Genomic DNA, 24,947 nt, shown 5'->3' with positions numbered 1-24,947 from the left:
TTTTTTTTAAAGTTTATTTATTTTGAGAGAGGAGAGACTGAGCAGGGACAGGCAGAGGGGGAGGGGGGAGTGAGAATCCCAAGCAGGCTCTGCATTGTCAGTGCAGAACCTGACTCGGGGCTTGAACCCATGAACCAGATGGTGACCTGAGCCAAAGTCAGGAGTCAGACACTTAACCGACCAAGCCCCCAGGTGCCCACAGACTCCACGTTTTTAAGGTGCCTCCAGGTGCGGCACCAAAGAATTCAGACTCCACCTCAGGTAGCACAGAGGCTCCAGGCACAGGGAGCACTGCAGAGCCGCACACGTTCCGCGGGCTGGAGCGGCCACCCGTGAGGGGACAGGCCAGGAGCCCCGGCACACGGCGCTCGGCGTTCCAACAGGCAGGATAAGCCCGAGCCCCGGTGGCACCAGCCGGTCAGCAGAGATCCGGAACCTAGAGGGGGTGCCGGCTGAAGGGAGTCTCAGGGGCGAAGGGGAGGAGCCAGGCAGAGGGGAGGGGGGGTGCCCCAAGTGGCCTACGGGACGGGACGGGAGCAAGCACGAAGGCCAGGGGCTCAGGGATACATACGCGGGACCCACGAAAGCCTCGCAGGGGAGGCGGCGGAGAGGGATACGTTCTGCAGAGCAGACGGGCGGGAGGCAGGCGGCCAGCTTGGCCCCAACCCAGGCCCTGCTGAAGGGGAAGGAGGGTCCAGAGCCCCAGGGAGAGGCAGGGGGGAGGGCAGAGCAGCTGGTTTACACTTTGCTTTGGAGTTTTCATTTCAGGATGGGAGACAGAACTACATGAAAACTTGGCACCAAGAAGTGGAGGAAGCAGGAGACAACAGCAAAAAGCCCACCCGCTGGCATCCCAGGAACCCCCAGGTGGGGCGCATGGGCAGCTCAGGCAGTGAAGCATCCGACTTCGGCTCAGGTCATGATCACGTGGTTTGAGAGTTCAAGCCCCACATCGGGCTCCGTGCTGACAGCTCAGAGCCTGCCTGGGACTCTCTCCCCCGCTCTCTGCCCCTCCCCTACTGGCTCTCTTTCTCTCAGGATAAGGAAGAGAGGGAGGGAGGAAAGAACTCCAGTACCGGGAGCTAGAACCCGAGCAGTCGGGGACTCTGAGCAGCTCGCCGCCTCCGCCCCGCCGCCGTCAGCGTCCCCACGGTCCCATGGCAGAGCGCCACCGCCGGCAGACGTCCCACAGAAGGCGCCTGCAGCAGTGGCGCGGTGAGACTTGTGAGCAGGTAGGAGGTAAAGTCACGACAGGGTGCTCCCCGCCCCCAGAGAACAGCTCCCAGCGCCCAGACCCTGCTCCAACCCCCGAAAGTCAAAACGGTCACTCCGTACACTGACCTAAGCTTGTTCTCAGTCTCGTGCTGGAGCACTGAATATAGACCCCATCTAATTAGACTGGGCCCCAGAAGCCCATGCTAGAAAGGGGAGCTCTCCTCAGCGTATGCAAAGTGACATCTGATGGGGGGAGGAGAGGGGGGTCCCACTAGGAGGCCTCGTGGATGTGGACGAAGGGGTAAAACTTCCCTCAGGCTGCCGGAGAGCTCAGTTTCACTGGCCTGACCATGAGCTGCCCCGACGAAGGGATAGCACCTCATTGGTCACTCACATCCCTCAGGACAGGGAGCTCCCAAACTCACCATGGGGTGGCTGCCACCACTAACACACCTGTTTTAATGAGAAAAAAACTGCACCCTCCCACCCCCATTTAGAAAGGCTTTGCTGAATCATAAGTGAAGTTCAAGGTTGAACCAACAGCCCAGCCAAGTTCTGAGAGAATAGCTACTCGTAAAGCTGACTGCCGTGTGGGTGTGGTGGGTATGGAGCTCTGCAGAGGAAACAAAATAACCCGAGTCTCCCTGGCCCCTCGGGGTACACAGCTGTGGTATGCATAGGTTTTGTTTCTGGTTTTTTATTTTTTTGAGAACAAGTGAGCAAGCCAGAGAGGGCCAGAGAGACTGGGAGAGAATCCCAAGCAGGCTCCACACTGTCAGCACAGAGCCCAACACGGGGCTCGAACCCATGAACTGTGAGATCATGGCCTGAGCCAAAACCAAGAGTTGGACACTTAACTGACTGGGCCACCCAGGTGCCCCCCGGGTAAGTCTTATTTCTGAAGTGAATGTTCAACATTTTATAAGCCATAAGATGTTATCAAAACATCACAAATGCACATGGACACTTACACCATTTCCCAGATTTAAATCCCAACCAGCCTATTGGCCAAGAATTCCTCTCCCAGAAATAACATGGCCCTTTGTTCACCCACCGTTCAGTGCTGGTTGTCACTGCATGAGACCCTCCAGAACATTCATTAAGCTCCCAGAGGTGGGCACATCTCCCCATTTATGAAAAGTTCAGGTCACAAAAAGCTCCACATCTAAGGATTTTTTTTTATTATCGAGAATAGTTACAGAATTTCACATTCAAAACAAAGTTCCCCACAAGGACCCCATAGATCAGTCTGCCCAGAAAGATACTCTTTTACGCAGAGGCCCCAGGAGCCCCACACGGACCACAGTCGACGGGTGGCGCGGAGGCGGGACAGAGGCGGCAGGCCACGCTCAGGGGTCAGGTCGTCCGAGGACAAGAGCCAGGAGCGCCCAGGTGGCCACCACGCCGCACACTCTGCAAGACAGAGCGAGCACCAGTCAGCAGGGCCGGCCGGCCGCGTGCGCACTGGCGGGCGTGGAGGCCCAGCACGCAGACCCCTGCCTGCTGACCAGACTCCCCATCTTCCCGTCACTTCCCCAGCGGGAGCTTCCGCCGTCAGCCTAGAAGGGCTCCAAGACCCACGCAGACCAGCCATGCTGGTGGTTTACGTCAGAGGTTGGCGGGCAGAAGGAAGACGGCCAGGGAGCCAAGCTTCAAGCACGCCGTTTTCTATACGCGCGGCTCCCAACCAGCAAGCCGAGACCCTCGCAAAGAAACCTCATCCCTCAGTTACACAGGCCGAAAACCCAGATTCAAACTCGACCCCGCTCCAGTCTGCCCAGGATCTGCCTTCAGCACCACCACCCCCACCCCGGTCACCATACAGTCCGAGCCCCAAGCCGACAGTGTGCCCGCCTGGCTCCCCCACTTCCTCCCCGGCCCTCCGTGTCCCCTGCAGTCTGCGTCCCACCCCTGCGATAAACCCCAGGCCGCCCGCAGCCCTGCCCCAGATTGGGCCCACGGACCGTCCATTCTCTCCTCGCGGCCCCTCCTGAGGGCCTCTGCCCGCTGCCTGGACAGGTCTTCCCCGTGCTCCGCCTGACTCGTTCCCTCACCTCCTTGGAGTCTTTCATGGGGTCCCACCTTCTCCTTTACCCATCCGCCCCTCTCTGGCCCCCACTCCCACCTCCTGAGCTGCTCTGGTTTTTAACAGACACCTGTCGCCTGATCTATCGTGCAGTTCACTTGCTTGTTACCCCCCCCCCCCGGAGTGGGACTTCCAGGACGGCAAGGGTTTGTCTTACTCGCGGATGAAGGCCCTAGAACCCACGCCGGTGCCCGACATAGCGGACATTTAATAAAGCCCTGTCCGGGCTTCCTGAACAACCACACTCGCCAAGGACTCCTTTACTATACCCGCTAGCCCGCGAACCTGCTCCGCTCAGGGCCAGCGGGGGCCGCAGGCCAGCCCAGAGAGCAGGCCACTTACTGTAACAAGCAGTTGATGTTCGGGGAGTGCCTCCAGTAGCGGTACAGGGAGACCTGCAGCGTGGGGTGGGCCCGGTACTCCCTCAGGATGCTCCGCGCGCTGCCAAAAGACGGGTTGGTCAGGCATGCAAGTGTCAGACCTGCTCCTCTGGGACCGGGCGGCTGCGGGCCGGGAGGGCAGGCGAGAACCGAGGCACCTACTCCTTGAACTTATTGGTCAAGAGCAGAAACTGGCTCCGCGAGAGTCGCCGGACGTCGAACTTGCAGAGATTCTGAAACTCACGGTAGACTTGCTGCTCGCTGACCCCAGGCCACCTCCGGACGCTGAGGAGGAGGATGGGAGGCCGGATACTGGGGTAGTCGGGACCAGAAAAGTTCTAGAAGACGGGGAGAAGAACGGAGGAGGTTTTCTGCCATTCCTACTGGCAAACTACCTGGTTTGAAGATCCTGAGAGAGGCTGGGAAGGGCTCTGTCCGGGCTGGGAGGGGGAAGGAAGGAACGAGCGCGTCCACGTCGGGTTTGGGCAGGAGACACAGGAGAACGAGCCTAGCAGGGCAGGAGCACCCCACTCTGAGGGACCCCCGACAACCAGGCTGCTCCCCGCACACGGCTCTGAGTAGGGAAGGGGCGAAACAAAAGCTACTCACAATCTTAGGGACCCCGGCTCGGATAAGATTCACCTGGTTCACGTAGGGGGCCAGCACATCGAGGTACAGAGGGAAGGACGGCTCAGGCAGGGAGCCCGCTCTACGGGGACAGAGAAAAGCCCAGGGCACTCAGGCACACCAGCCGTCGCGCACAGGTCCTGGGCCACAGCTAAGGGTCTGGTGACAACAGGGCAGGGCGCTGCCTTGGACCTTCCTCCCTCCAAGTCCGCGGCCCCCCCCCCAACGCCGACCAATCTCGCAGCCCTCCCTCCGGGCCCAGGCCAGAGCAGAACCTCCACTTTGGTGAAGACCCCTTGACAGACGTTAGCAATGGGCTCAGAATTCGTGAGAGGCCGCTGACACCAGGTCCACTTTATTGTCCCGTGAGGGGACCATCAGCCATGATTCCAAACGGCCGTCCCTCGCCCACCGCACCCTGCCTCTGTCCAGACGCTCCCAGACACCGGAGCACAGGTCCGTGAGAGCGCGCAGGCCTCGGAGCCAGGCAGGCCCGGGCAGCCGCAGAGCTTCCCTAGACCTGGGAGGGTTTTTGAGGTCACGAGGAGTAGATCAAATAAAAGGATGTAAGGCACTCAGGTGCCGCCTCTGGACACTGAGGAGGAGGGTGGGAGGTCAGACGCTGGGGTAGTCTGGACCAGAAAAGTTCTAGAAGACGGGGAGAAGGACAGAGGAGATTTTCTGCCATTCCTGTTAGCGGCCTTCGCCATCTGGCACGTGGGGCCCTCCTGGTGAGTGCTTAGATGCTGTCAGAGCACCAGGAACAACAAGAGGGGGCAGACTTCTCATTTAAGGTAGAAGCCTCACATCAATAGGTCCTGGAGGATTTCCAGGCATAATGTCCACTACTAAAATGGACAAACATAGGCAGGACCAAGGTTAATAGATTAGTCCAAAGTTATTACTTTCACTAGTCCGGAAAGGTTTCCACGTCAGCCTCAGGGACCCGGCCACAGTTCTGATGAGCTCTGTCACCTGGCCCAAATCCTACCTGACAGACAGACACCCCAGACGGTGCTACAGAACCCGTACTGCACGTGTGGCCTCAGCGCCTACGAGCCGGGGCTGGAAGCATCAGGGATGGTGTTGCCGCGGGGAAACGCATTCCACTTTGGGGTTTTAGGAACTCTTTCCTATATGCCCGATTCCGAGTCACTCCCCTTCTCCCCAGCCTGACTGCCTGGACCCCAAGGAGGTGTCCCTTATCGGCCTGAACACTTAGCCCTCCTACCTCACTGTGACGGACGTGGTGACGAGGAACAGGCAGGGAACCACACCAGGAGGCCCGGAGGCAGGGGTCAGGACCCACAGCCGACCTTACTGCCGCGGCCTCCTGGCACGTGACTCTTCCCAGCGGCAGGACAAGGGCCCAGGACCAGCCGGAAAGGCCACCCTGGGGAGGAAGGCTGCATCCCGGTCAGGGACTGGGTTTACACAACGTGCCACGTGCACCGTCTGTGGGAGAGCCGCGGGGCCCTGGCGCTCTAAGCTCACAGCGAACCCTGTCCCCGTAACAGGAGGGAAGGAAGGAGCACTCACCCACGTACTCTCCACAGGAGCAGATGTGCCACTTTCAAAAGAACTGGGGAGAAAATGCTAGAGATCTAACAGACGTCCAAGCTCAACCGGCTCCCCGTATCAAAGCATACAAAGTCGTGCTTTGTTACATGCAACCCACCTGGAAACGAATGCAGAGGCCTGGGATGGTGGGGGGGGATCATCCCAAAGAAAGCATGAGCCGCCCCCATGTGAAACGACAGCAACTCTCACCTGAGCCACAGAGGAAAGCGTCGTACGCAGCCTCGTGTGGGTACTTGGTCTCAGCTGAAGCCGTGTTCCAGAGGCAGGTGAGAGTTGGGCGGCGGTCAGTTCATAGCCTGGACGAGGGGCCTCTTCCCCACCCGGCTCCACACCGTGGGGGCCACACTCACTCATACCACCACCAACCAGAGAGGGGCGTGCCCTTCTCCCCACCACACCCACCGTCTCCCCGGGTCCCCCCACAGCAGGAAGCGGAGGCCAAGAGCTGCCCCATAGGTTAGGCACACGTCAAAGGGGAGAAGATGCCCCCGGGGGGTCGTGAAGCCTTCTGGGGGGTGGGTCACATGGAGCACAGACAGGAAAATGATGGAGCACCCCGTGTGACCCTCCCACACACCGGCCCACGGGGAGACCAGGGCGTAGCGCCGGCACCTCACTCCTCGGCCGACTGTGGGGCGGCTCCGGCTCACAGGAACGTACCGTATTTTTCGCACTTGCTTGCGTGAATAATCACTGGCCCAGAATTCTTGGTAGGATTCAAGTCACTAGTACAGAAGTAAAACAGCATAAAGCACAGTCACTGAGGGGCACCTGGGTGGCTCAGTCAGTTAGGCACTTGCTTTCAGCTCAGGTCATGATCCCACAGCTCATGGATTCGAGCCCCACACCGGGCTCTATGCTGACAGTTCAGAGCCTAGAGCCTGCTTCAGGTTCGGTGTCTCCCTCTCAAAAGTAAACATTAAAAAAGATTTTAAAAAGCAGCCACTGAAAATCAGCCCTTCTTGGTCTCTCCTCACCATCTTAAATTAATATAAATAAAAGTGTCCTCAAGACTGGGGTGTCTTCTTTAAAGGAACAAGGCACAGATCCAGGAATGGGCGGAGAGGGTCTCGGGAAGCAGGCAGCAGGGCTGAAGAAGCAGAGAGGGAGGCCGCCGCCAGGTGGCTCCGAGCATCGTCCACACGCTTAGCCTGGGCCGGGGAACTGGGTAACGTGGACACTGGCTCTGGGCAGGAAGCGTGCAGCCCGCAGCCCAAGGACGTGGACAGAGCTGGTCCTGCACCTTCAGCGCCCGAGGCACCAACAGGGCACTGGAGCCTACGGAGACCACGGGCAGGAGGGACGGAAGGCTTCCTGAAGGAGGCGGCACTCCAGGAGTCCCGAGTCACAGGAACTCGCTTGGCTGAAGGGATGGGGAGGCGTCTGGCATCTCGCACACAGAGGTGGCACAAAGGCAGCGAGGGAAAGGGAGCGAGGCCTGACCTGTGTGTGTGGCTGGAACCCCTGAGGGAAAGGCAGGGGCCAGTGAAAGAGCTCATGTGTCGGCAGGGGGGGCAGGGGGGCAGGGGGGCAGAGGTGCTGGAGGAACATCAGGAAGGCAGAGGAGAAACATGGCCCAGTCAAGTTCACATTCTAGAAGATCACTTGAACAGCAGTGGGAAATGAAGTAGGACAGGCCACGGGGTTCCCACGGGGTTGCCACCATCCTTGGGACAAAAAATAAAGACCGGGGGGCACCCGGGTGGCTCAGTCAGTTAAGTGCTGGGCTTCGTCTCAGGTCATGGTCTCACGGTTTGTGGGTTCAAGCCCTGCACCAGGCTCTGTGCTGACAGCTCAGAGCTTGCAGCCTGCTTCAGATGGTGTCTCCCTCTCTCTCTGCCCCTCCCTTGATAGTGCTCTGTCTCTCTCGCTCTCAAAAATAAACGTTAAGAAATTTTTTTAAAAAGAAAATAAACAAACATGAAAGAAAAGAAAGAAAAGACTGGGGCCAAGGCGGTGATCCTGGGAATGCAGAGAAGGGCAGATCGGAGCGTAGACCTCCAAGGGAGAAGCAGAGCAGCCCCCCCACGCTGGCGTGTCCCCCCAGCAGGCTCCCAGGCCACAGGGGTCAAGGCTGTGAGGGGAAGTGGGAGCCACCGTGGCTGCAGGTCGGGCCTGGCCGTTCACTCTCTCAAGTGTCGGGGGTGCGCCCACCCGCACCGCTGCAGGCCCCCCGGGAAACGTCAGGGCGTCAGGGCGAGGAAGGAAGGAAAAGCCTGTTCTGCCGGGGCTTCTCACTCCATTCGGAAAGAGATGGAAACAAGTTAAACCCTGGCCACCAGAAACCACCACACACTTCAACAGCCGCAGGTATTTTACCCGCTTCCTGCCCCTCTAGACAGGGCTCAGCCTCAGCCCCAGGAGCACGTGGGCCTGGGGAGTTCTTTGCCGTGGGGGGTGGTCCGGCACATCCCCACGTCTACCCGCCAGATGCCAGTACAACCTCCCCCTCCCCCTGTTGTAACAACTAAAAAGATGTGTCCTGGGGAGTAAAATCCCCCCCGCCCCCATCAAGTACCCCCTGCTCTATGAACAGCTACAAAACAAAACAAACAAAAACTGCCCTCCTTACCTGTTTAGGACTTCATAAACTTCTGAAAGATTTGAAACCCTTGGGAAATTCAGTTCCTAGAATTATGGAAAACAAGTCAGGGAGAATAAAACTTGTGCTTTTGTTATCCATCTGGGGACTACCCTTGGAAAGGGCCATGGAAAGGACCTGGAAAGTAATTCCCATAAACCCCTCTTTCTATTCAAACAGAAGGGTCTTCATCCCTTGATTAGGGCCCTAGCATCCTTGGATTTTCTAGAAGGTACCCTATAACCTAGGCTAGAAAAACTGCAATAACCCCCACCACCTTCCTACAAAGGCACGGGTTTCAGGGATTCTATAAACGTACGCCTCCAAGCCACTAGACCATGGCCAAGGACACACATGTGGACACCGGGCGCTCTAAGAACCAGAGAGCCTTGGGCAATCCCAGGTCACCCCAAGCTCCTCTCTGCTTATGTGGCAAGGAGAACATATGGGTCCCCCTCCAGTCAGCCCACACCCTTCCTGCTTCACCCAGGGCTGTCACAGGGAGACACGCGTGGAAGAGCTAGAAACCAGGAAGGTACAAATGACAAACGCGGCTCTGGGCAAAGGGGTGCCAAGTAACCCAGCGCTTTTGTAGCTCCCCCATGGACTAGTTAGGTGACCAGCCTCAGGCTTTAAAGTGCTGACCTGACTCCCCTTGCTCTGCTCCTCAGTTGAAGTTCTAGGCAACATTTAGGCCAGTGGGGTGCCTCCCTTCTCCATGTGCAACTCATACCCAGACTGCACGACAGAAGCCGCCTGGGAGCTCTGGACACACCCCCCTGCCCCCAGCCCTCTAAACCATAGGATGCTGGTGGTGGGGCCCGGATGTGGGGATTTGGCTTCCCAGGTGATGGTGATGTGCCCGGGGTGGGAACCCAGGACCTTACTGCTCAGCACAGATGGTTAACATTTCCCAGAGCCTCCCCCACCCTGTTGAGCAGGCTGCTGATACTCATCATGCATAGATCAAGCTCTAGAACAGACTGTTCTGTGGCGTGCTTCAGATCAGACAAGCTACATACAACTCCGTCAAAATACGGGAACTTGAATGAGGGAAGGAAAAAACTCCTAAGCGAAGAGGATAATCCGATGCTAAAACACAAAGGAAGCCAATACTGGTTGTAAAACAGGAGAAAAAGGTTCAAGGAACAAAAAAAGAGAGTAGGGCACCTGCGTGGCTCAGTCAGTTAAGGGTCCGACTTTGGCTGAGCTCATGATCTCAGTTTGTGGGTTCAGGCCCCGCGTTTGGCTATGTGCTGACAGTGCAGAGCCTACTTGGGATTCTGTCTCTCCCGCTCTCTCTGCGCTTCCCGGCTTGCACTCTGACGAGCGCACGCTCTGAGTAAACATACTTGAAAGAGAAGTAAAGTGTGACCGGGACAAAGCAAACCCATTCATTACCTTCCAGATGTCCTTCGTCACATTCTTGGTGTCAATGAGAACAGGAAACAGGTTGTGGATATTCAGCTTAAATTGATCATAGCTTTCTGAGGCAAAAACACCAGATACAAGGGAGTTTGTAGATTAAAAATGGGAAGGAAGATTCTCCAACCTAGCTTGTCACCAATGCTAATTAACAAACAAGGCAAGCAAAACAGGACAAAACTGGAATTAAAATATCCTTCCTCCTAATCACGGAGGATTTGTAAATCTCAAACCAACCTGCCACCAGCTTTCATGGTGGTGAAAGCCAGATGGTTGTCCATTAAATTCAGGATATGGTCTACTGTCGACATTAGTTAATGTAGTTTGCAAAGTTCTAGCCAGTGGACACAGGGAAAAAGAAATGTTATTGAAAAGCGGGTATGAAATGGTCGTCTGTAAGGGGCTGTTCAGAGAAAATCCGAGAAAAAAAAAAAATCAACTAAAAATTTTAAATGCCCAGATTTTCTTCAAAAAGGAAAAAAGAAAATCAAGCTATCAATGGTACATTTATCAAAATATAAATTTAACTCTGTATAGAATTTAAAGAGATTTATTGCAAAAACAAACCAAAGCCAAGCCCACTCTCCTCTTCCCGCTCCCCAGGCAAGCGCTTTCCATTCTTTCCCTGGGTGTTGGTGCCCAGGTCTCTCAAAAGACGAGGGGCGCCTGGGTGGTTCAGTCAGTTAAGCGTCTGGTCATGATCTCATCGTTCNGCTCTGCCCCCTCCCCCCCTCCCCCCCCCTCTCCCGCTTTCACAGGGTCCAGGCTGTGGTCTCCAATCTCTCCTTTCTCACCCAGCTTCTGTTCTCCCAGCAATTCTGTTTTGTCGTCTTTGTTTTTCTGGTCAGTGCTTATTAATTTTACCCCTACTCCTCCCTCAATCCTCTGTGCTCAAACTGAGGTGCTTTATCATTTCCGGGGGAAACCTTAGAACCCTCCCACCCTTCTAATCTAGATAACGTGCACTATTTAACCCCCCAGTACTAGGGCGTCAGTACTATTGTTACCCACATCTTATAGGCAGGGAAACCGAGAAAGCATGTTGCTGGAGCGGACACGCACTGCGGCGGGGTGGGGGGGGAGGGCCGCTAGCAGGTCTCTCCAGTCACGGCTTTCAACAGACACGTTACACTGTCGTACATCCAATGAGGGCATCAGTCACGGAAAAGGATGGCACAGCCGCAAGTCAAGGCCATACAGCCATTGGAATGACGTTAGGTTAACGGCATAAATGCTTCGGGTAAGTGGGGAAAAAAGCCAAACATGAAGTCAAATACGTAGTGTGATCAAATATGTGTGAAGTCCCAGAGGGAAAAAAGTCAAAGTGTTAGGATCATAACTGAGATCGACGGCAGCTTCTCTCCTGCTCACATTTCTGATTCTGTGAGGTTTCACGCAATGGTAAATGACAAGTGCCATTGGAGGCGGGGGGAGGGGAGTATCAACCCAAATGTGAGTCTTTCTGCTGGAAAGCCACCTGGCTTCCACTCGGGGAAACGGGAACAGACACAGATCTGCCAGACTTCTCTGGAGGCCTGCGGGTCCCGGGGAAGGGTACGTGGAGGGGCTACTCTGGGGCGGGACTGTGGCCCAAACCCCCCCCCAGGAGGTGAAGTGAAGACTGGAAGGGGGGCGTGCCCGTACCTGGGAGCGGCCGGAAGAACTTCTCGTGCAGATGCAGCAAGTCCATCATCATGTTGTGGCCCACTAAGGGCTACTTGGAGGAATCAACAGGCAGCAGAGAGGAGGTTTAGAAACAGACGTTCCCAGGTCAACACTCTCCCGCAGGGGAGCAGCTTCAGAGCCCGCTGCGGTCCTGCCACCCGGTGTCCCCCCCACCCCCGCCATGAAAAGTGGCCCCAATGCTCAAATGCCAGAAACACGACAAGCAGCGTCGGGGAGGGATGTGGGGCAGAGTCCACACCGAGGGGCTAAACTGAAGCAGTTCCCCAAGCGGTTCCAGATCAGCGAGTCGTGATGTGGGGGACGGGAACCACAGCATTTTATACGGACCCTCTGTCCCCGCTTAACCCATCACGGTTCGGGGAAGCAGGTGAGATCCAGAAAAGCCGGTTATCAGCAAGAAAACGAACCACTTCGATCTCAAGGCAGTTGCCTTTTGTCAGAGGACCCAGCGTATTTCTACGGTCAGAAATACAAAAGACTGCTGGATGCCGAGAAGAGGTTTTTTCCCTACCTTCTGGGCTTTCACCAGCATCTGGAAAAACACAGAAAAACCCCTCGCGGAGAGAAGAATCTTCTCCTTCCAACAGCTCTCTCGATCACAGGAGGTGTTCTCAAGATACCAGCGATGCTGCTTACTCACTTTTTTCACGATTATCTGAGACAAAAGTAGAGACAAGTTCTCGGAGCCCTGGGTTCTTCGGGACGTAGCCACAATCTCAAAAGGAGAGGGGGAAGGGCAAGAGAAAGCCTTCCACGGAGGCCGCCCACCCCCAGGTGTGAACTCACCCCCTGGTCTCTCAGGACCGTCCAGATGTCAGGGAGGGCCTGCCTCAGCACCAGCTGGATCTCAAAGGCCTGGAAGCCTGCGACAAGGAGACACCAGGCTTTTACTGAACCACCGCAGGCGGTGGCTCACCTTCCCCTCAAGAGAAGGAATGGAAGTTGAGAGCCACGTGGAGCAAATGGAGCCCTGAGAGGTGCCTCAGCCCAGATGCCCACAGGACAGGGACGACACAGCATCCACATCCATTCTCAAAGCTGATCTCAGGGCCACTCTCACACTGAGGACCCTGAAGGGTATCTGTGTGGGGGTTACAGCTATCGCCAGCCACCATGTTAGCACACTACGGTACGGGTCCTCAAGTCCGCTTTCAAAATAATAAACCCAGTGGTGCCTGGGTGGCGCGTCCAACTTCGGCTCAGGTCATCATCTCTGCATTGGGCTCTGATGACAATGCAGAGCCTGCTTTGGATTCTCTGTCTCCCTCTCTCTGCCCCTCCCGTGCTCATGCTCTTTCTCTCAAAAATAAGTATCTTAAAAAAAAAAAAAATCAGGGGCGCCTGGGTGGCTCAGTCGGTTAAGCATCGACTTTGGCTCAGGTCACGATCTCACAGTTCATGGGTTCGAGCCCTGTGTCAGGCTCTGTGCTGACAGCTAGCTCGGAGCCTGGAGCCTGCTTTGGATTCTGTCTCCCTCTCTCTCTGACCTTCCCCTGCTCATGCGGTCTCTCTCTCTCATGCGGTCCCTCTCTCTCTCTCTCTCTCAGAAATAAATAAAACATTAAATTAAAAAAATCAGTCAAAAAGTCTCCAGCTTCTGAGTTGAGGTCAGAGCTTGATCTAACCCCAAGGATGACATACCTGCTGAGCTGATGCCCAGTATCCACGGGACTGAGGGTCTCCTCCCCGCTTGGGCCCCCACAGCTGACGGGGACCCGCCCCCACACTCCCAGGCTCGGGGAGCAGCCTCCTGCCTACCAGCAATCCCAGGGAGAGTCATCCAGTCACCCTCCTGTGCCAGGTCCAGCCACCGGGTCACCTCATCAATCACCACCTTGATCTGGTCTTTATCCAGAGAACTGAAAGCGGGCACACGGAAATGAGGTTGGAGGAAACCGTGGGAAGGACAGACCCTCAGGACAACGTGAATAGGAACTGGGGTTCGGAGGACGCCAGCTTTAGCACGGTGATCTGGGCAACAAAGCGGACCAAAAAGGAACGATTTTCTGAGCCTTGCTCAGCAACGGAAAGCCAGACGCGTGGCCTGCGCTCTCCCATACACTCGCAGGGGCACGGCCCTCCTTTTCTGCCTCACTGGCAGGAAAGGTCCTGGGAGCAAGCCAGCGCTAAGCGCTCCAGCCAGGCCTATTTAATTCAGCTTTCGGGGTGAAAAAGTACCATCTGGTGACAGAAGGAAAAGACAGGCACTTCGGTAAGCACATCTTCTCCCATGTCAGCAATACAAGAACACGATGTTATTCTGAGATAAGAAAGACTCTTCTCCAACATTTGAAAATAACAGACGGTTATAAATTCAAATTGCTTTTCAAAAAGCTGTATTTTTATACGAAAAGCCATAAATAAGGTTTTCGGGGGGAACCCCACGATTTCCAGGGCCACCTGGCAGCCTCAGTCGGTGGGAACATGCAACCCTTGGCCTTGGGGTTGTGAGTTCAAGCTCCACCCCAGGCGTAGAGCTTAACAAAAACAAACAAACCCACCTCCGATATTACATAGTTATCTGGACCCAATAATCAGAATATTCCAGAGCTAAAACTGGTGTAACTTAAGCCCCCTCCCAATAAAGGCAAAGATTCTACAGCTCAAATTGCTGAAGTGGCTGAGTTCCATACAACTGACTGCAGGGCCTGTCTGGGGCCCAGGTGACCACGCGCTGCTGTCACTCCATCACTCCTGGCCCAGCTCTGCGGCATTATGGGTTTCCAGAAGGACAGCTGGCACTGGGGCCAAAGAAGAGAGGCAGAGACGCAGCCCTTGGGAGCATACCTGATGCAGGAAGAGGGCTCTCATCGCAGGCGAGGGAGCCGAACCACCGACACTCTGAGCCACTGCGTCCGGCTGATCGCATGCTGCTGAAGCCACCCCAGCTGACGGTGATGGCGTGAGGTCACTGTGCTCTAGAGCCAGTGCGCCTACCCACGGGAAACGCGGAAAAACGCCAGCAAACAGAGAAACCCACAAAGCACCTGGAGAAACGGGCTTTACCTGCGAATTCTCCAGTTCCCAGTCAGGATGTTGTGTTTGATTTTCTTCTCCTGTTCCTCATTCATATATGGGATCCCATTTTTGAGAAACTAGACAAGAACAGCAGATTAGTGGAGGCATCCTCTGTGCAGGGGGAGCAGACAGAAAAGCAACCCTCGCGTCCAGTCTAATGTGCACATGAAATGAGACTCAGCCCAGCTAGACCAAAGAACCTTTAAAGCCTATCTCTGGGGCACCTGGGTGGCTCAGTTGGTTAAGCATCTGACTCTTGATTTCAGCTCAGGTCATGATCTCGTGGTTCCTAGGATCGAGCCCTTTGTCAGGCTCTGCGGTAACAGTGTGGAGCCTGCTTGGGAGTCTCTTCTCTGCCCCTCCCCCACTTATGCTCTTATTACAAATTATTACGCTTTAAAAAAATTAAAAAAAAAAAAGACCTCCCTTTCCCCCCTCTGCTGCCACACCTTGTTGTAGTCGAAGCCATATTGATTCAGAAACTGGACGCTGGAAGCCTGGAAAGAGAACTCTGAATCCAAAACCCCAAACGTCGTAGGGAAGAGAAAGAAGTTACACGAGTGGGCTACATACCTATAAAAAAATAAACATTAAGAAAGAGCCAAAAACTTTTTTTTTTTAAATTCTAGCCCACAGACCAGACTTCTGAGCGAATTTCTTCTTTCATTTGAGAAGTACCTGAATGTTGGCCGTTTCTAGTACTCCTGAATGCACTGGGGCCAAAGGAAAAAGGCAGAGATCCTGCCCTCGGGGAAGGATCCACCCCCATCCCGAGCCCACCGGTCTGAACCCTTTCTGCCTGCTGGTGCCTGGGAGTCACATCACCCTCGTTAGAACTACCCTGAAGGCTCACAGACACAGGGGGAGGGGCACCAATGTGCCAGGAAAGGCCCCCGGAAGAGACGCTGTCCCAAGGAGACTTGGAGCAGCCAGAACTGCAGGGGACAGCGGGGCAGAAGGGCACAAAAGCAGAGAACAGGGACCGTCCAGGGCCAAAGTGGTTCAGAGCCCGGGGTGGAAGACAGAGGGGAGCAGGTGGAGAAGATTAGTGCACGAGAGCCAGGTAACCTGCAAGAGGTCTTCATACGTACTTGTTAGACTCTCCTTCAATACTGGAGAACACGGACAATCCTAGAAGGAGAGCAGGGAGAGTGAGCACCCAAGAAAAGCTCTCAAAAGTTAGCTGCAGAAAGGAAACACTGTGAACAGTACTTTGCACCTAAAGATACTCTGTGCACCTTGGAATAAGATAATCTCTTCAAAACAGGAGAGCTCTCAAACTGCAATTCACACTGAAATAACTAAAATATAATTGTGACTCATTCTTCAAACGCAGAATATTGGTATTTTTCCGGTTTTAAAACCAACTAGAAGAAATGCTTTAAAAAAACAGATTTATACAGTGAATGGCTTTAAAATGCCTGCGTTGCTAAAAATACTACACAAAACGAAGGCTTCAAATAGGGGAGGACAACAGAAGCAGACCTACGTGCAGTTTCCTATGCTTTTTGAAGAGGACTTATAGTTAAGAAAAAAAACGCAACAGAAAAATAGCAAAGGACAAGGATGGAGAACACACACAGATGCTCAGCATAGAAAAACCAAGGGTCAGTAAAATCTGTGTCAAGACTTTTGGTAAATGAAACTGTATTGAAATATACCATGCTCATTTACATACTATCTTTGGCTAACTTCCCATTAGTAATGACAGAATAACAGTTTTAACAGAGACCATGTACACAGTCTGCAAAACCGGAAAGATTTATTGCCTACCCCTTTACAGAAAAGGGGTGTTAACCCAGTATTTAAAATGTAGAACAATTAGGGGCGCCTGCGTGGCTTAGTCAGTTAAGCGTCCGACTTTCACTTAGGTCATGACCTCGCAGTTCGTGGGTTTGAGCCCCGCGTCGGGCTCTGTGCTGACTGCCAGCCCAGAGCCTGGAGGCTGTTTCAGAGTCTGTGACTCCCTCTCTCTCTGACCCTCCCCTGCTCACGCTGTCTCTCTCTCCTAGAAATAAAGCATTAAAAAAAAATTTTTTTTTAAATAAAATGTAGAACAATTAGATGTTTCCTCTACCAGGCAGGCAAAAAAGTGAAGCTCGATCTTACCCAGCACAAGTGAGGAGACCAGGCACGTTCAGTGCTTTAGTAGAAGTCAGTATAAATTCTGTAGATGGCTAGTAGGAAAGGGATAGTTTGGCTACCCAAGGTCACACTTTTATGCACATACTAACTCCACGACTCCACCACTGGTAGTATACCAAACACATCCACAAATACCAGGACAGTTACTATAACCTGTTTGATTACACACAAACGGTCGTAAAACGCATCATAAGGAGACTGAGTCAATCCAGACATCAGCTGGGAACACTATGTGACTGTTAAAAATGAACAGAAATCTGTTTATGCTGATATAGAAAGATCTCTAAACCCCATCAGTGAAAAAGACAAGCTGCAGAGCAAGATGCTTTATAACATGATCTTGCATCCTGTAGGTTTTTAAGCAAAAACCATACACATTTTCCCCCTGAGAGATGGTACAGATTCCTAATGTCGATCTATTTAGGCACGGGAACAGTGCAGCTAAAATTCAGTTTCTGCTTGTTCCCAAGTGTTAGGCCCCCCCAGGCACAACACGGCTAAAACCCAAGCCAGCATCTCTGAAAGGAGTCAAAGCTGTTTTACCAGCAGGGAACACAAAGGCGATACAAACCCTCCCTCAGTAACGCGCAGCACACGGCTGAAGGGTAAACTCACCTATCTGACAGATTGTGAACTGCTGAACACTCTGCCGGGTCTTTAGATACCACTCGGACGGCAAATCGAACAGGCTGGGGAAAAACGGGCATCTCATTCCACAGGCAAGGAGATGGTGTGAAGGCGCCCCAGCCCCCACTCTGGATCAGCACCTCTAAACCAGAGGCAGCACTTTTCCTGGTTACAAGTACTGAATACTCCCAGCACACAGTGGACAAAGACCCGGTCCCCAGATCCCCCACACAAAGCGCCGTACTGCCCGCCCCACCCCCTCCCCCCCATGCCAGCAAGGTGCCTGCAGAGAAAGCATGCACAAGTGGCTAGAACACCAGTCGGAAGGGCACAGGTGAGCCCCTCCCTAGCTCAGCTGTAAAGCAGCTTTGGCTTTACCTGATCTGCTGGGGCCGGGACAGGTTAGACCGAAGGCCTGTGAACTCTATGTCCAGACCTGCAGGGGAGACAAAAAANGGGGGGGAAAAAAAAAAAAAAAAAAAAAAAAAAAAAAGAAGACAAGAGTACCCAGACGCAGACCATTGCCTGGCTCTTCGTGTAAATATTGCAGGGGGTGAGCTACTTGGCTCAAGACGCCAGGTGGGGTCAAGAAGACAGAAAGGAGAAAGCCAAAGCAAGGACAAAGCCACATCACTCATCGCTCCAGCTGGACCACAATGGGACCAAGGACATAACTGCTGCCTAACGTCCCACCGCCCAGGCCCCAGAAGGGATGTCCCTGTCCGTCGGAGGGCCTTCTTTGAGCCTCCCGCGGCCCGGCGACCGTCCAGGCTGGGCCTCACCTCTCTGCCCCCTGTCCCTCCCAGGCCACACCCTGCGGAGGCTTGCACCGGCCAGAGGGATGCGGCGACAGGGCCCGGAATCCCCGCCCTTACCCACGAACTCGGCGCCCAGGACGAGCTCCTGCAGCAGAGGGAGGCTCTGCTCGAACTCGTCGGCGCCCACGTCCATGGCCACGGAGCTCGGCCGAGGGCGCCCGGTGCGGGCACGTGCTGCCACGCGCTTCCGCTGCGCCGGCGCTTTAAGGGGCTCGCACGGGAAGGGGCGGCCCGGGAGCCTGCGATTGGCCACCCCCGCCACCTGCCCGCCCACAGGTGTCCGCTTTTACACCTCGGCCTTGGGCGGGGCTCGCCTGGACCCCGCCCTCCGGCCAAAGCCCGTTTCCCTTGCTTGCTGCTGCGGATCGCAGACAGGTTATTAGGCCGGGTGGTGGGAGAAAATAGTGCCCGAGGGAGAAAACGGGCCAGTAGACAGCACCTGGAGGAACCGCGGTAAGTAGGTCATGACAGCAGCTGCGGCGCGGTGGCGGGACCACCTCTCATTTGCTTTGAGAGCAACACTTGTTCGCACTTGGCCTGCCATATTGAGCTGTCCCCGTCCCCACCTCCCTCGCCCCATGTTTTACTTCACTTTGCATCATCCTTTACAATACCGTCTATCAAACTTGCCACAAAAAGCCTCAAGAATTGCCCATCCAATTGAAGCAATCTTTGGTGCAGAGAGGATTCTGGGACCATCCTTGCAGGAAAAAATAACCCCACCTATTCCTTGCAGGGGGAAAAAAACCCACCCATAGCGTCACTTCCAGGTGAACCCAATTTTTGTCCACTGTCAGTTTCCAAAGCCACTGGTCCTTTCCTTGAAGGCCTCTCAGAACCAATCATACTTTTTAAAAATGTTGGTGAACCAATCATACTTTTTAAAAATGTTGGTGCATACGTAGCTTTTTTCAACAACTTACCAAATACTCAGATTGGAAATAGTAACATTAATTCTGTATATGTAATTGGGATACACACTTAAAAACTGGGAGGAAATGCTCTAGAAGCCACCTAGTTAAGCTGACACGTTCTTCCTCTTCACACCTTAAATAGCCAGAAGCACTTAACCCCTTACTTTGACTTAATCCACTCCTGTGAGAGAGCTGCGTGGCTCCCACCTTCTCAGCATCATGTTAGGTTAAATGACTGCATTTCAAGCTTCATCTTCCATCCAACACTCACTCCCTCAGTGGCAAATACACACCAGCCCCGCTCCGTTCCACCTCTGCGTCAGTTCCCCACTGAGCTTTCTTCTTTCAAGTCCGCTTCTGCAGGTTAGTGTTTCAGAGCCCAGCTGAGGTTAGGGTTTGCCCCTTTCTAGCACTAAGGCTGTTTATACTAAATTGATACAGGCATTCCCTATTTAAAAAAAAAAAAGTCCACACTCTGAGCAGCAACAGCCATCGTTTATGGAGATTACCCACTATGAGCAGGACGTGGTAACAAGCAGTTTGCATAAACCTCATGTGTGTGCTCTTGCAGTGAGCTCAAAGGCAAAGAAAAAAATTCATTTAACCAGAAAGTGTTCGCAATATGCGTTTATTCTTTAACTTACAAACAACACTTAATTTGTCCTTCGAAAGTTAATTATAATTGGCAACACCTTTTCTCAGGTACTTCTGGCCAAGAGAAGATGTTCGCCCTTGATAAACAATAACAAAACACACACACAAAGGCAGGAAGGGATGACCTTCTTAACTGGTAAGAAGAGTCCACTGTTAGGTGATTGTACAAAACTCCCAAGCTGCCTGTTCTTCCAGATGCTCTCTTCTGAAGGAGGTGACAGCTCACAGCTTCACATTCAGACGTTCAGAACAATGCTTCTAGGTCATTCATAGATTCTCCGGGGCTCCCGCAGCACCACACCGCCTTCTGTCATGGCACTCTGTAGGCGCTTCATCTGGTTTCGAAGAGCAGAGAAAATTAAGTCAGCACAGTAAGTAAGCAGGTAATAAACAGCGTTTCTCGTTTCTCAAGGGAAAGAGAAATGGAACAGCTGACTTGCTCCTTGCTAACTTTCAAGCCTACACTGATTTTTCAGAAAGCGATCTTATAAGAAACTTTGGAGACATCAAAGACTAATAGTGTTTCATTATACAAGTGAGAGATTAACATATGAACGGGGAAGTAGAATGGCTGACATCGTGGCTGTAACCAGTGCCCCTGCACTGACTCTGGTTCCCTGTGCAGAGGACAGGGGATATTAATCCTGAGCCTCTGGGCCACTACGCAGGTCAGGAGACCCACTTCCGCATCTCCCACGTGGAAAGAACTTGATAAACGCAACTACGGTTACTAAGTAAGCACCTGACATCAGGAATGAAAACCTTCTAAATAAATACATGGAAACCAAAATACCGAGTCTGAGGCTGCCTCCCACGGGGTGGGCTGGTAGACCATGAAGTTGATTCCTGCCTCTAAGCACCGCTCTGCCAGCACCCGTCCGACACTCTCACAGGCCACCACGTTTGTGGTGCTGTACAGGTGCTTTTTAATGGCCCATTCCCGAGTGGATGCCGAAACCACGACCTGGCCACTGCGATGCTCCACAAGTGCGTCCACATGATGCTGAGTCTTTATAACTCGCAACCTAAATGAGATGAGAAAAAGAGGAACATGGTAAAAGGACCCTAAAGATTAAAAAGCCTCAGGTGAATACATGCCAAGTGTTTCTCAAGAACGTAGTGTCTGTTTCATTTACGTCAACACACTGAACCTGGATTTTACTTGGGAAAGGTGTTTGTCCTCTGCCTTTGTGAGGACATCCTCAATAAACATAAACCGAATATTTCCACTTAACACCTAAAATATCCAGCAGAAACTTGGGATTTCTGAAAAGTGAGATTTACACAGCCGCTACCTCAAAAAAAGGATGTAAGGAGGCAGACAGAGCTAAACTGTGACCTTACAATAAGTAAGGATACACTTATTTCTATGCCTCTACTTACCAACTAACACCAAAATATTGATCAAAGACTTGAATGTAAAAAACTGAAATCATAAAAATACTAGAAGGTAGGGTTTGTTTTTTTTTTACAATCTCCAAGTAAGCCAATTTAAATACATCAAACCATGTTATCTAGTTTTTATAAAGACAAATTTTTCTGCAGTTAAAAAAACCCAGTAAACTGAAGCCAAAAGGTAAGCTAGAAACTAAAAATACTTTAAACACAAATTATGCAAAGGGGTAATTTCCATATGTAAAAAGCCTCCTATAACCAGTAAGAAAATGACCAATAACTTAAGCAAAAAACCTGAACTGCCTGTTCACAGAAATAGAAAATATTAATGACCCCTGGGCCCAAACATGTCTGACCTCACTGATCAAGTGCATGAAAAAAACAATTCACTGCAATCCTGTTTGGAATCATTACAGTAATCATCAACGTGGAGCCAGCCAACTAAAACACCCATGCAGTGGTATTGTATATGGGTGCCAGCACGAAGCAGCACTTTTTGACGAGGCTGCTGACATTTACGGAGCACCTACTGTGCCAGGCACAGTCCTTTTTCAGGTGTAGCTCGAGTCTCAAAATAATCTCATAATCAGTTCTTTTTGGTTTTGCTTTGTTTTCAGGTCATAGATACTGACACAGAAAAGTTATGTCACTTTAGCAAGATTACAACTAACGGTAAGTAATGGAGCTGGGATTTCGGTCCAAGGGGCTGGTTTGAGAGCCCATGTTCTTAACCAACACAAAGGAATTCTAAGATGTACTCTGAAGGGGGCAGGGAGGATTCAGATGAAAAACAGTGTACATGCTGTGCTAAAGGATTTGTAATTTTTTTTTTTGGAGAAAGAGAGCAAGCAGGGGAGAGAGAGAATCGCAAGCAGGGTCCACGCTCAGTGCAGAACCCGATACAGGGTTCAATCTCACAACCATGAGATCATGGCCTGAGCTGAAATCAAGAGTGGGCCATAGTTTGCTGATCCTTACCTTTTTTAAAAAGAAATTTTAATGGTTATTTATTTTTGAGAGACAGAGCAAGAACAGGAAAGGGGCCGAGAGAGAGGGAGCCACAGAATCCAAAGCAAGCTCCAGGCTCCAAGCTGTCAGCACAGTACCGACGCGGAACTTGAATTCACAGACCGCGAGATCAGGACCTGAGCGAAAGTCAGACACTTAACCGAATGAGCCACCCAGGCGCCCCTGCTGATCCTCATCTTAAACCACTGGTTTGACAAAGGCAGAGGACTCATCTCTAAGGTCACTTCCTACTATAATGTACTAAAATTCTATACTGATTAACACTGTGGATATGGCAGATAGAACAACAACAACAACAAAAAGGTGGAAAAATAGATCTCTAATTAATTAAATGATCCAAATATTGGAAGTAATTAAGTTTGGTGTTTCAAAAGCTTTTTTGACTTAAGATCGAGATTCAAAAGTTATCTGCCTTCCTCCTTTGATGCCTCCCTAGGTACACTAAGTACAATGCATAACAACTGTAACACTCATCCCCATTCCACCTTCCGCTATGAACGCATGAAAACGTTTGCTGACAGGGATGACATCCACTCTAGCGTTGCATCTCTTGCAGCTAGCACAATGCCTATGAAACGCCACAGGCCTCATGATCGTTGAATGATATCACAGATACGATTTCTAACCTCCTGCTACAATTTTAGGGCCTCCTTAAGAAACATTTCCCTTTAACAAATGCTTACTAAGTGAATCAGCAGATAAAATAAAGCAGCACAGTGGTAAAAATTTATAGTGGCCTGGCTCCTAGGTGAGACCAAACATGTTTGAGTCCTAGCTCTGGCGCTTAGTAACCTTGTCCCCTTACGCCTCAATACTCTTGGTCCTGTAAAATGGAGGAAATTATTGCACCTGCTTCATAAAGTAATTTTAAGGATTAAATGAGAAAACGTACATAAGGCAACTAACGTACTTCCTGGCAAATACAAACCGTTCAATACATAACCACCTTTATAACAAAGAACAGACTCAACGAACTTGTCTTTCTGCTTCTCCTCTGCCCCCTTAGAAATTTGTTCTCCCCAAAGCAACCAAAATGACCTTTAATTCAAGCTCAAACTTTAAACCCTCTCGTAGTTTTCCACTGTCCTGAAAAGAAATCGTGAACTGCTTACTTCAATTTACAGCCTTAATGATGGTTCTCCTACCTACCTCTCCACGTCCACCTTACACTACCCACTCCTTTGCACGCTGAGCTCCACGCAGTTTTAGTTCTTCCAACACACCAGCCCATAGCCATTTCCTCTGCTGCGAATGCCCTTCCTGGCAGACTGTCTTCTCCCTATCCTTTAGAAGGAGCCTTAGCAGGCAACCGGCCTCCCCATTCTAACATCATTGTCCTTAAATTTTCTCCCATTTATTGTTTGCCCCCCCTCCCACGCCCATCTCCCTCTCCGCTAACCTCTCCTCCACCACCGAACAGCAGCTTCCTAAGAAGAGAATCCCCAGTAGTATCTACCAGGTTAACTGAATTGATGAAAACAACTTGTAGGGCATCGTGCACCGCTCCGTCGGTCAATCACCTGGCCGACGTGATTACCTGTGCCAGAACTCGCGGGAGGGCCACGCTGTCCCCCAACCCCGCTCTTTTCTGGCCACAGCTAAGAGCTCCAGATTGCGCGGGTTCCGGTTGGTGAACTCTGGCGCAACGGCTTCATTTTCCAGAGGGTCCGCTCCAGGCTTCGCCGCAGGCTTGGAACTGGTTGAGAGGGCTGCGACCCCACACCCTAAGAATGGAAACCACCGCATGTATCTTAAAAAATGACAACCACGGACAAAAATGGAATGTGATCTAACTTCTATCCCCATGCATTCCCCGAATCTTCGCTCCCCGGGAGAGAAAAAGTAACCTGTCTGGGCAGAGAGTACAGTCACCACAGATCCTGGTTCTTGATTTCCTACTACTGTCATCACCATGCTGTTAGCCTGGGCTGTGCTGAATAGAAGTCACGACTTGCATATGCACACTTACTGTGCATCCCCTAGGGAGTTAGCTGAGAGACGTGGGAATTACCGCGGTTCCGGCAGGCCGACAGACACTCCCACAACCGCGACCGGAGCGCCATCGCTGAGGGATCGCGAGCACAAGCCTCGGAAAAGCGTCGCGTCCTTTCCTCACTAAGGTCCCAGCCGCTGGCAGGCCGCAACCATATTAACTCAGGAAAAAGGGTTTGGGTTCCGGAGGTCACCGGCACCTCGACCCGGAACTAACAAACCCCTCCGCCGAGTGGCTGAGAGGGCCGCCTGTCACCTTAGCTCCTCCAATCACCGCCTAGGCTGAGATGCACGTGACGCTGGAGCGCGCCTGGGGGCGGGGCGCAACGCGCTAAGCGAGGCGAGGCTTTTAGCTAGAGTCGCGGGTTTGAGTCGCTTCGCGTGGCCGTCTATGAGTCCTTCAGTCGCAAAGCCTCGGCTGATCGTTGTCGGACCCACATACAGCCCCGCTGAGCAATGGAAAAAACTGGGCAGCGCAAGATGGAGTTTCCTTTCAGAAGCCGTGGTTGTCATTTTCCCCGTATGGCCCATGGAACACTCGTGCCCCGTCTCACCCAGTCCCAGGCCCCAAGCTTACGCTCGTGAGCGCAGGAACCAAGCCCGTCACCCGCCGCGGGCTCTCCGAACAAGCTCCTACATTGACGAGAACGAGACCATTAAATAAGCGAACAGGCCACACTCCGTAGCCCAGTTGTACCCCGAAGGGCCCGCCCTTTCTAGTTACACTCCAATACAAGCTCCGCCCCGCCGTCCACTTTTTCTAGAAGGCACTAG

General features: G+C 52.5%; 2 protein-coding genes across 5 annotated transcripts; both read right to left on the bottom strand.

Moving 5' to 3' along the window:
• Nucleotides 1-2,373: 2,373 nt before the first annotated feature.
• On the bottom strand, nucleotides 2,374-18,341 carry PNLDC1 (PARN like ribonuclease domain containing exonuclease 1). 2 transcript variants are annotated; one of them, XM_077755057.1, is made up of 19 exons: nucleotides 18,247-18,341; nucleotides 17,750-17,807; nucleotides 17,360-17,433; nucleotides 15,691-15,730; nucleotides 15,049-15,172; nucleotides 14,588-14,676; nucleotides 13,340-13,440; nucleotides 12,368-12,444; nucleotides 12,093-12,236; nucleotides 11,540-11,609; nucleotides 9,872-9,957; nucleotides 8,462-8,517; nucleotides 6,550-6,614; nucleotides 6,079-6,132; nucleotides 5,848-5,890; nucleotides 4,291-4,390; nucleotides 3,844-4,019; nucleotides 3,644-3,742; nucleotides 2,374-2,628 (listed from the first exon to the last, which is right to left on the bottom strand). In XM_077755057.1, exons 1-19 carry the CDS (start codon nucleotides 18,320-18,322, stop codon nucleotides 2,565-2,567), a joined length of 1,596 nt encoding a protein of 531 aa, XP_077611183.1. In that variant the 5' UTR covers nucleotides 18,323-18,341; the 3' UTR covers nucleotides 2,374-2,564. The 2 variants fall into 2 exon arrangements, with proteins under 2 accessions (XP_077611183.1, XP_077611184.1); XM_077755058.1 differs by having other exon boundaries at nucleotides 4,324-4,390.
• Nucleotides 18,342-19,715: 1,374 nt separating this feature from the next.
• On the bottom strand, nucleotides 19,716-24,658 carry MRPL18 (mitochondrial ribosomal protein L18). Of its 3 annotated transcripts, none has more exons than XM_077755147.1 (4): nucleotides 24,193-24,658; nucleotides 23,719-23,905; nucleotides 20,700-20,782; nucleotides 19,716-20,092 (listed from the first exon to the last, which is right to left on the bottom strand). In XM_077755147.1, the coding sequence occupies exons 1-4, from the start codon at nucleotides 24,242-24,244 to the stop codon at nucleotides 20,025-20,027; spliced, it is 390 nt and encodes a 129-aa protein (XP_077611273.1). In that variant the 5' UTR covers nucleotides 24,245-24,658; the 3' UTR covers nucleotides 19,716-20,024. The 3 variants fall into 3 exon arrangements, with proteins under 3 accessions (XP_077611273.1, XP_077611272.1, XP_077611271.1); XM_077755146.1 differs by having other exon boundaries at nucleotides 20,551-20,782; nucleotides 24,151-24,384; XM_077755145.1 differs by having other exon boundaries at nucleotides 20,551-20,782; nucleotides 24,193-24,380.
• Nucleotides 24,659-24,947: the final 289 nt, after the last annotated feature.

The sequence above is a fragment of the Crocuta crocuta genome, unplaced genomic scaffold, assembly GCF_008692635.1.
Source record: "Crocuta crocuta isolate KB4526 unplaced genomic scaffold, BGI_CrCroc_1.0 scaffold11, whole genome shotgun sequence".
NCBI classification, from domain to species: Eukaryota; Metazoa; Chordata; class Mammalia; order Carnivora; family Hyaenidae; genus Crocuta; species Crocuta crocuta.
This window is presented reverse-complemented; position numbering and strand designations above follow the sequence as displayed.

Excerpts from the sequence above, each read along its gene's own strand:
- PNLDC1 (XM_077755057.1), bottom strand. The coding sequence starts at position 18,322 with ATGGACGTGGGCGCCGACGAGTTCGAGCAGAGCCTCCCTCTGCTGCAG. Across the intron at positions 15,731-17,359 it reads GTTCACAATCTGTCAGATAG|GATTGTCCGTGTTCTCCAGT; the intron begins GTGAGTTTACCC and ends CTCTCCTTCTAG. Across the intron at positions 12,237-12,367 it reads CGGTCCTGAGAGACCAGGGG|ATAATCGTGAAAAAAGTGAG; the intron begins GTGAGTTCACAC and ends CTTTTGTCTCAG.
- MRPL18 (XM_077755145.1), bottom strand. The coding sequence starts at position 24,244 with ATGGCGCTCCGGTCGCGGTTGTGGGAGTGTCTGTCGGCCTGCCGGAAC. Across the intron at positions 20,783-23,718 it reads TCCCGCGAGTTCTGGCACAG|GTTGCGAGTTATAAAGACTC; the intron begins GTAATCACGTCG and ends CATCTCATTTAG. Across the intron at positions 20,093-20,550 it reads GGGAGGCAGCCTCAGACTCG|ATGAAGCGCCTACAGAGTGC; the intron begins GTATTTTGGTTT and ends CTTCGAAACCAG.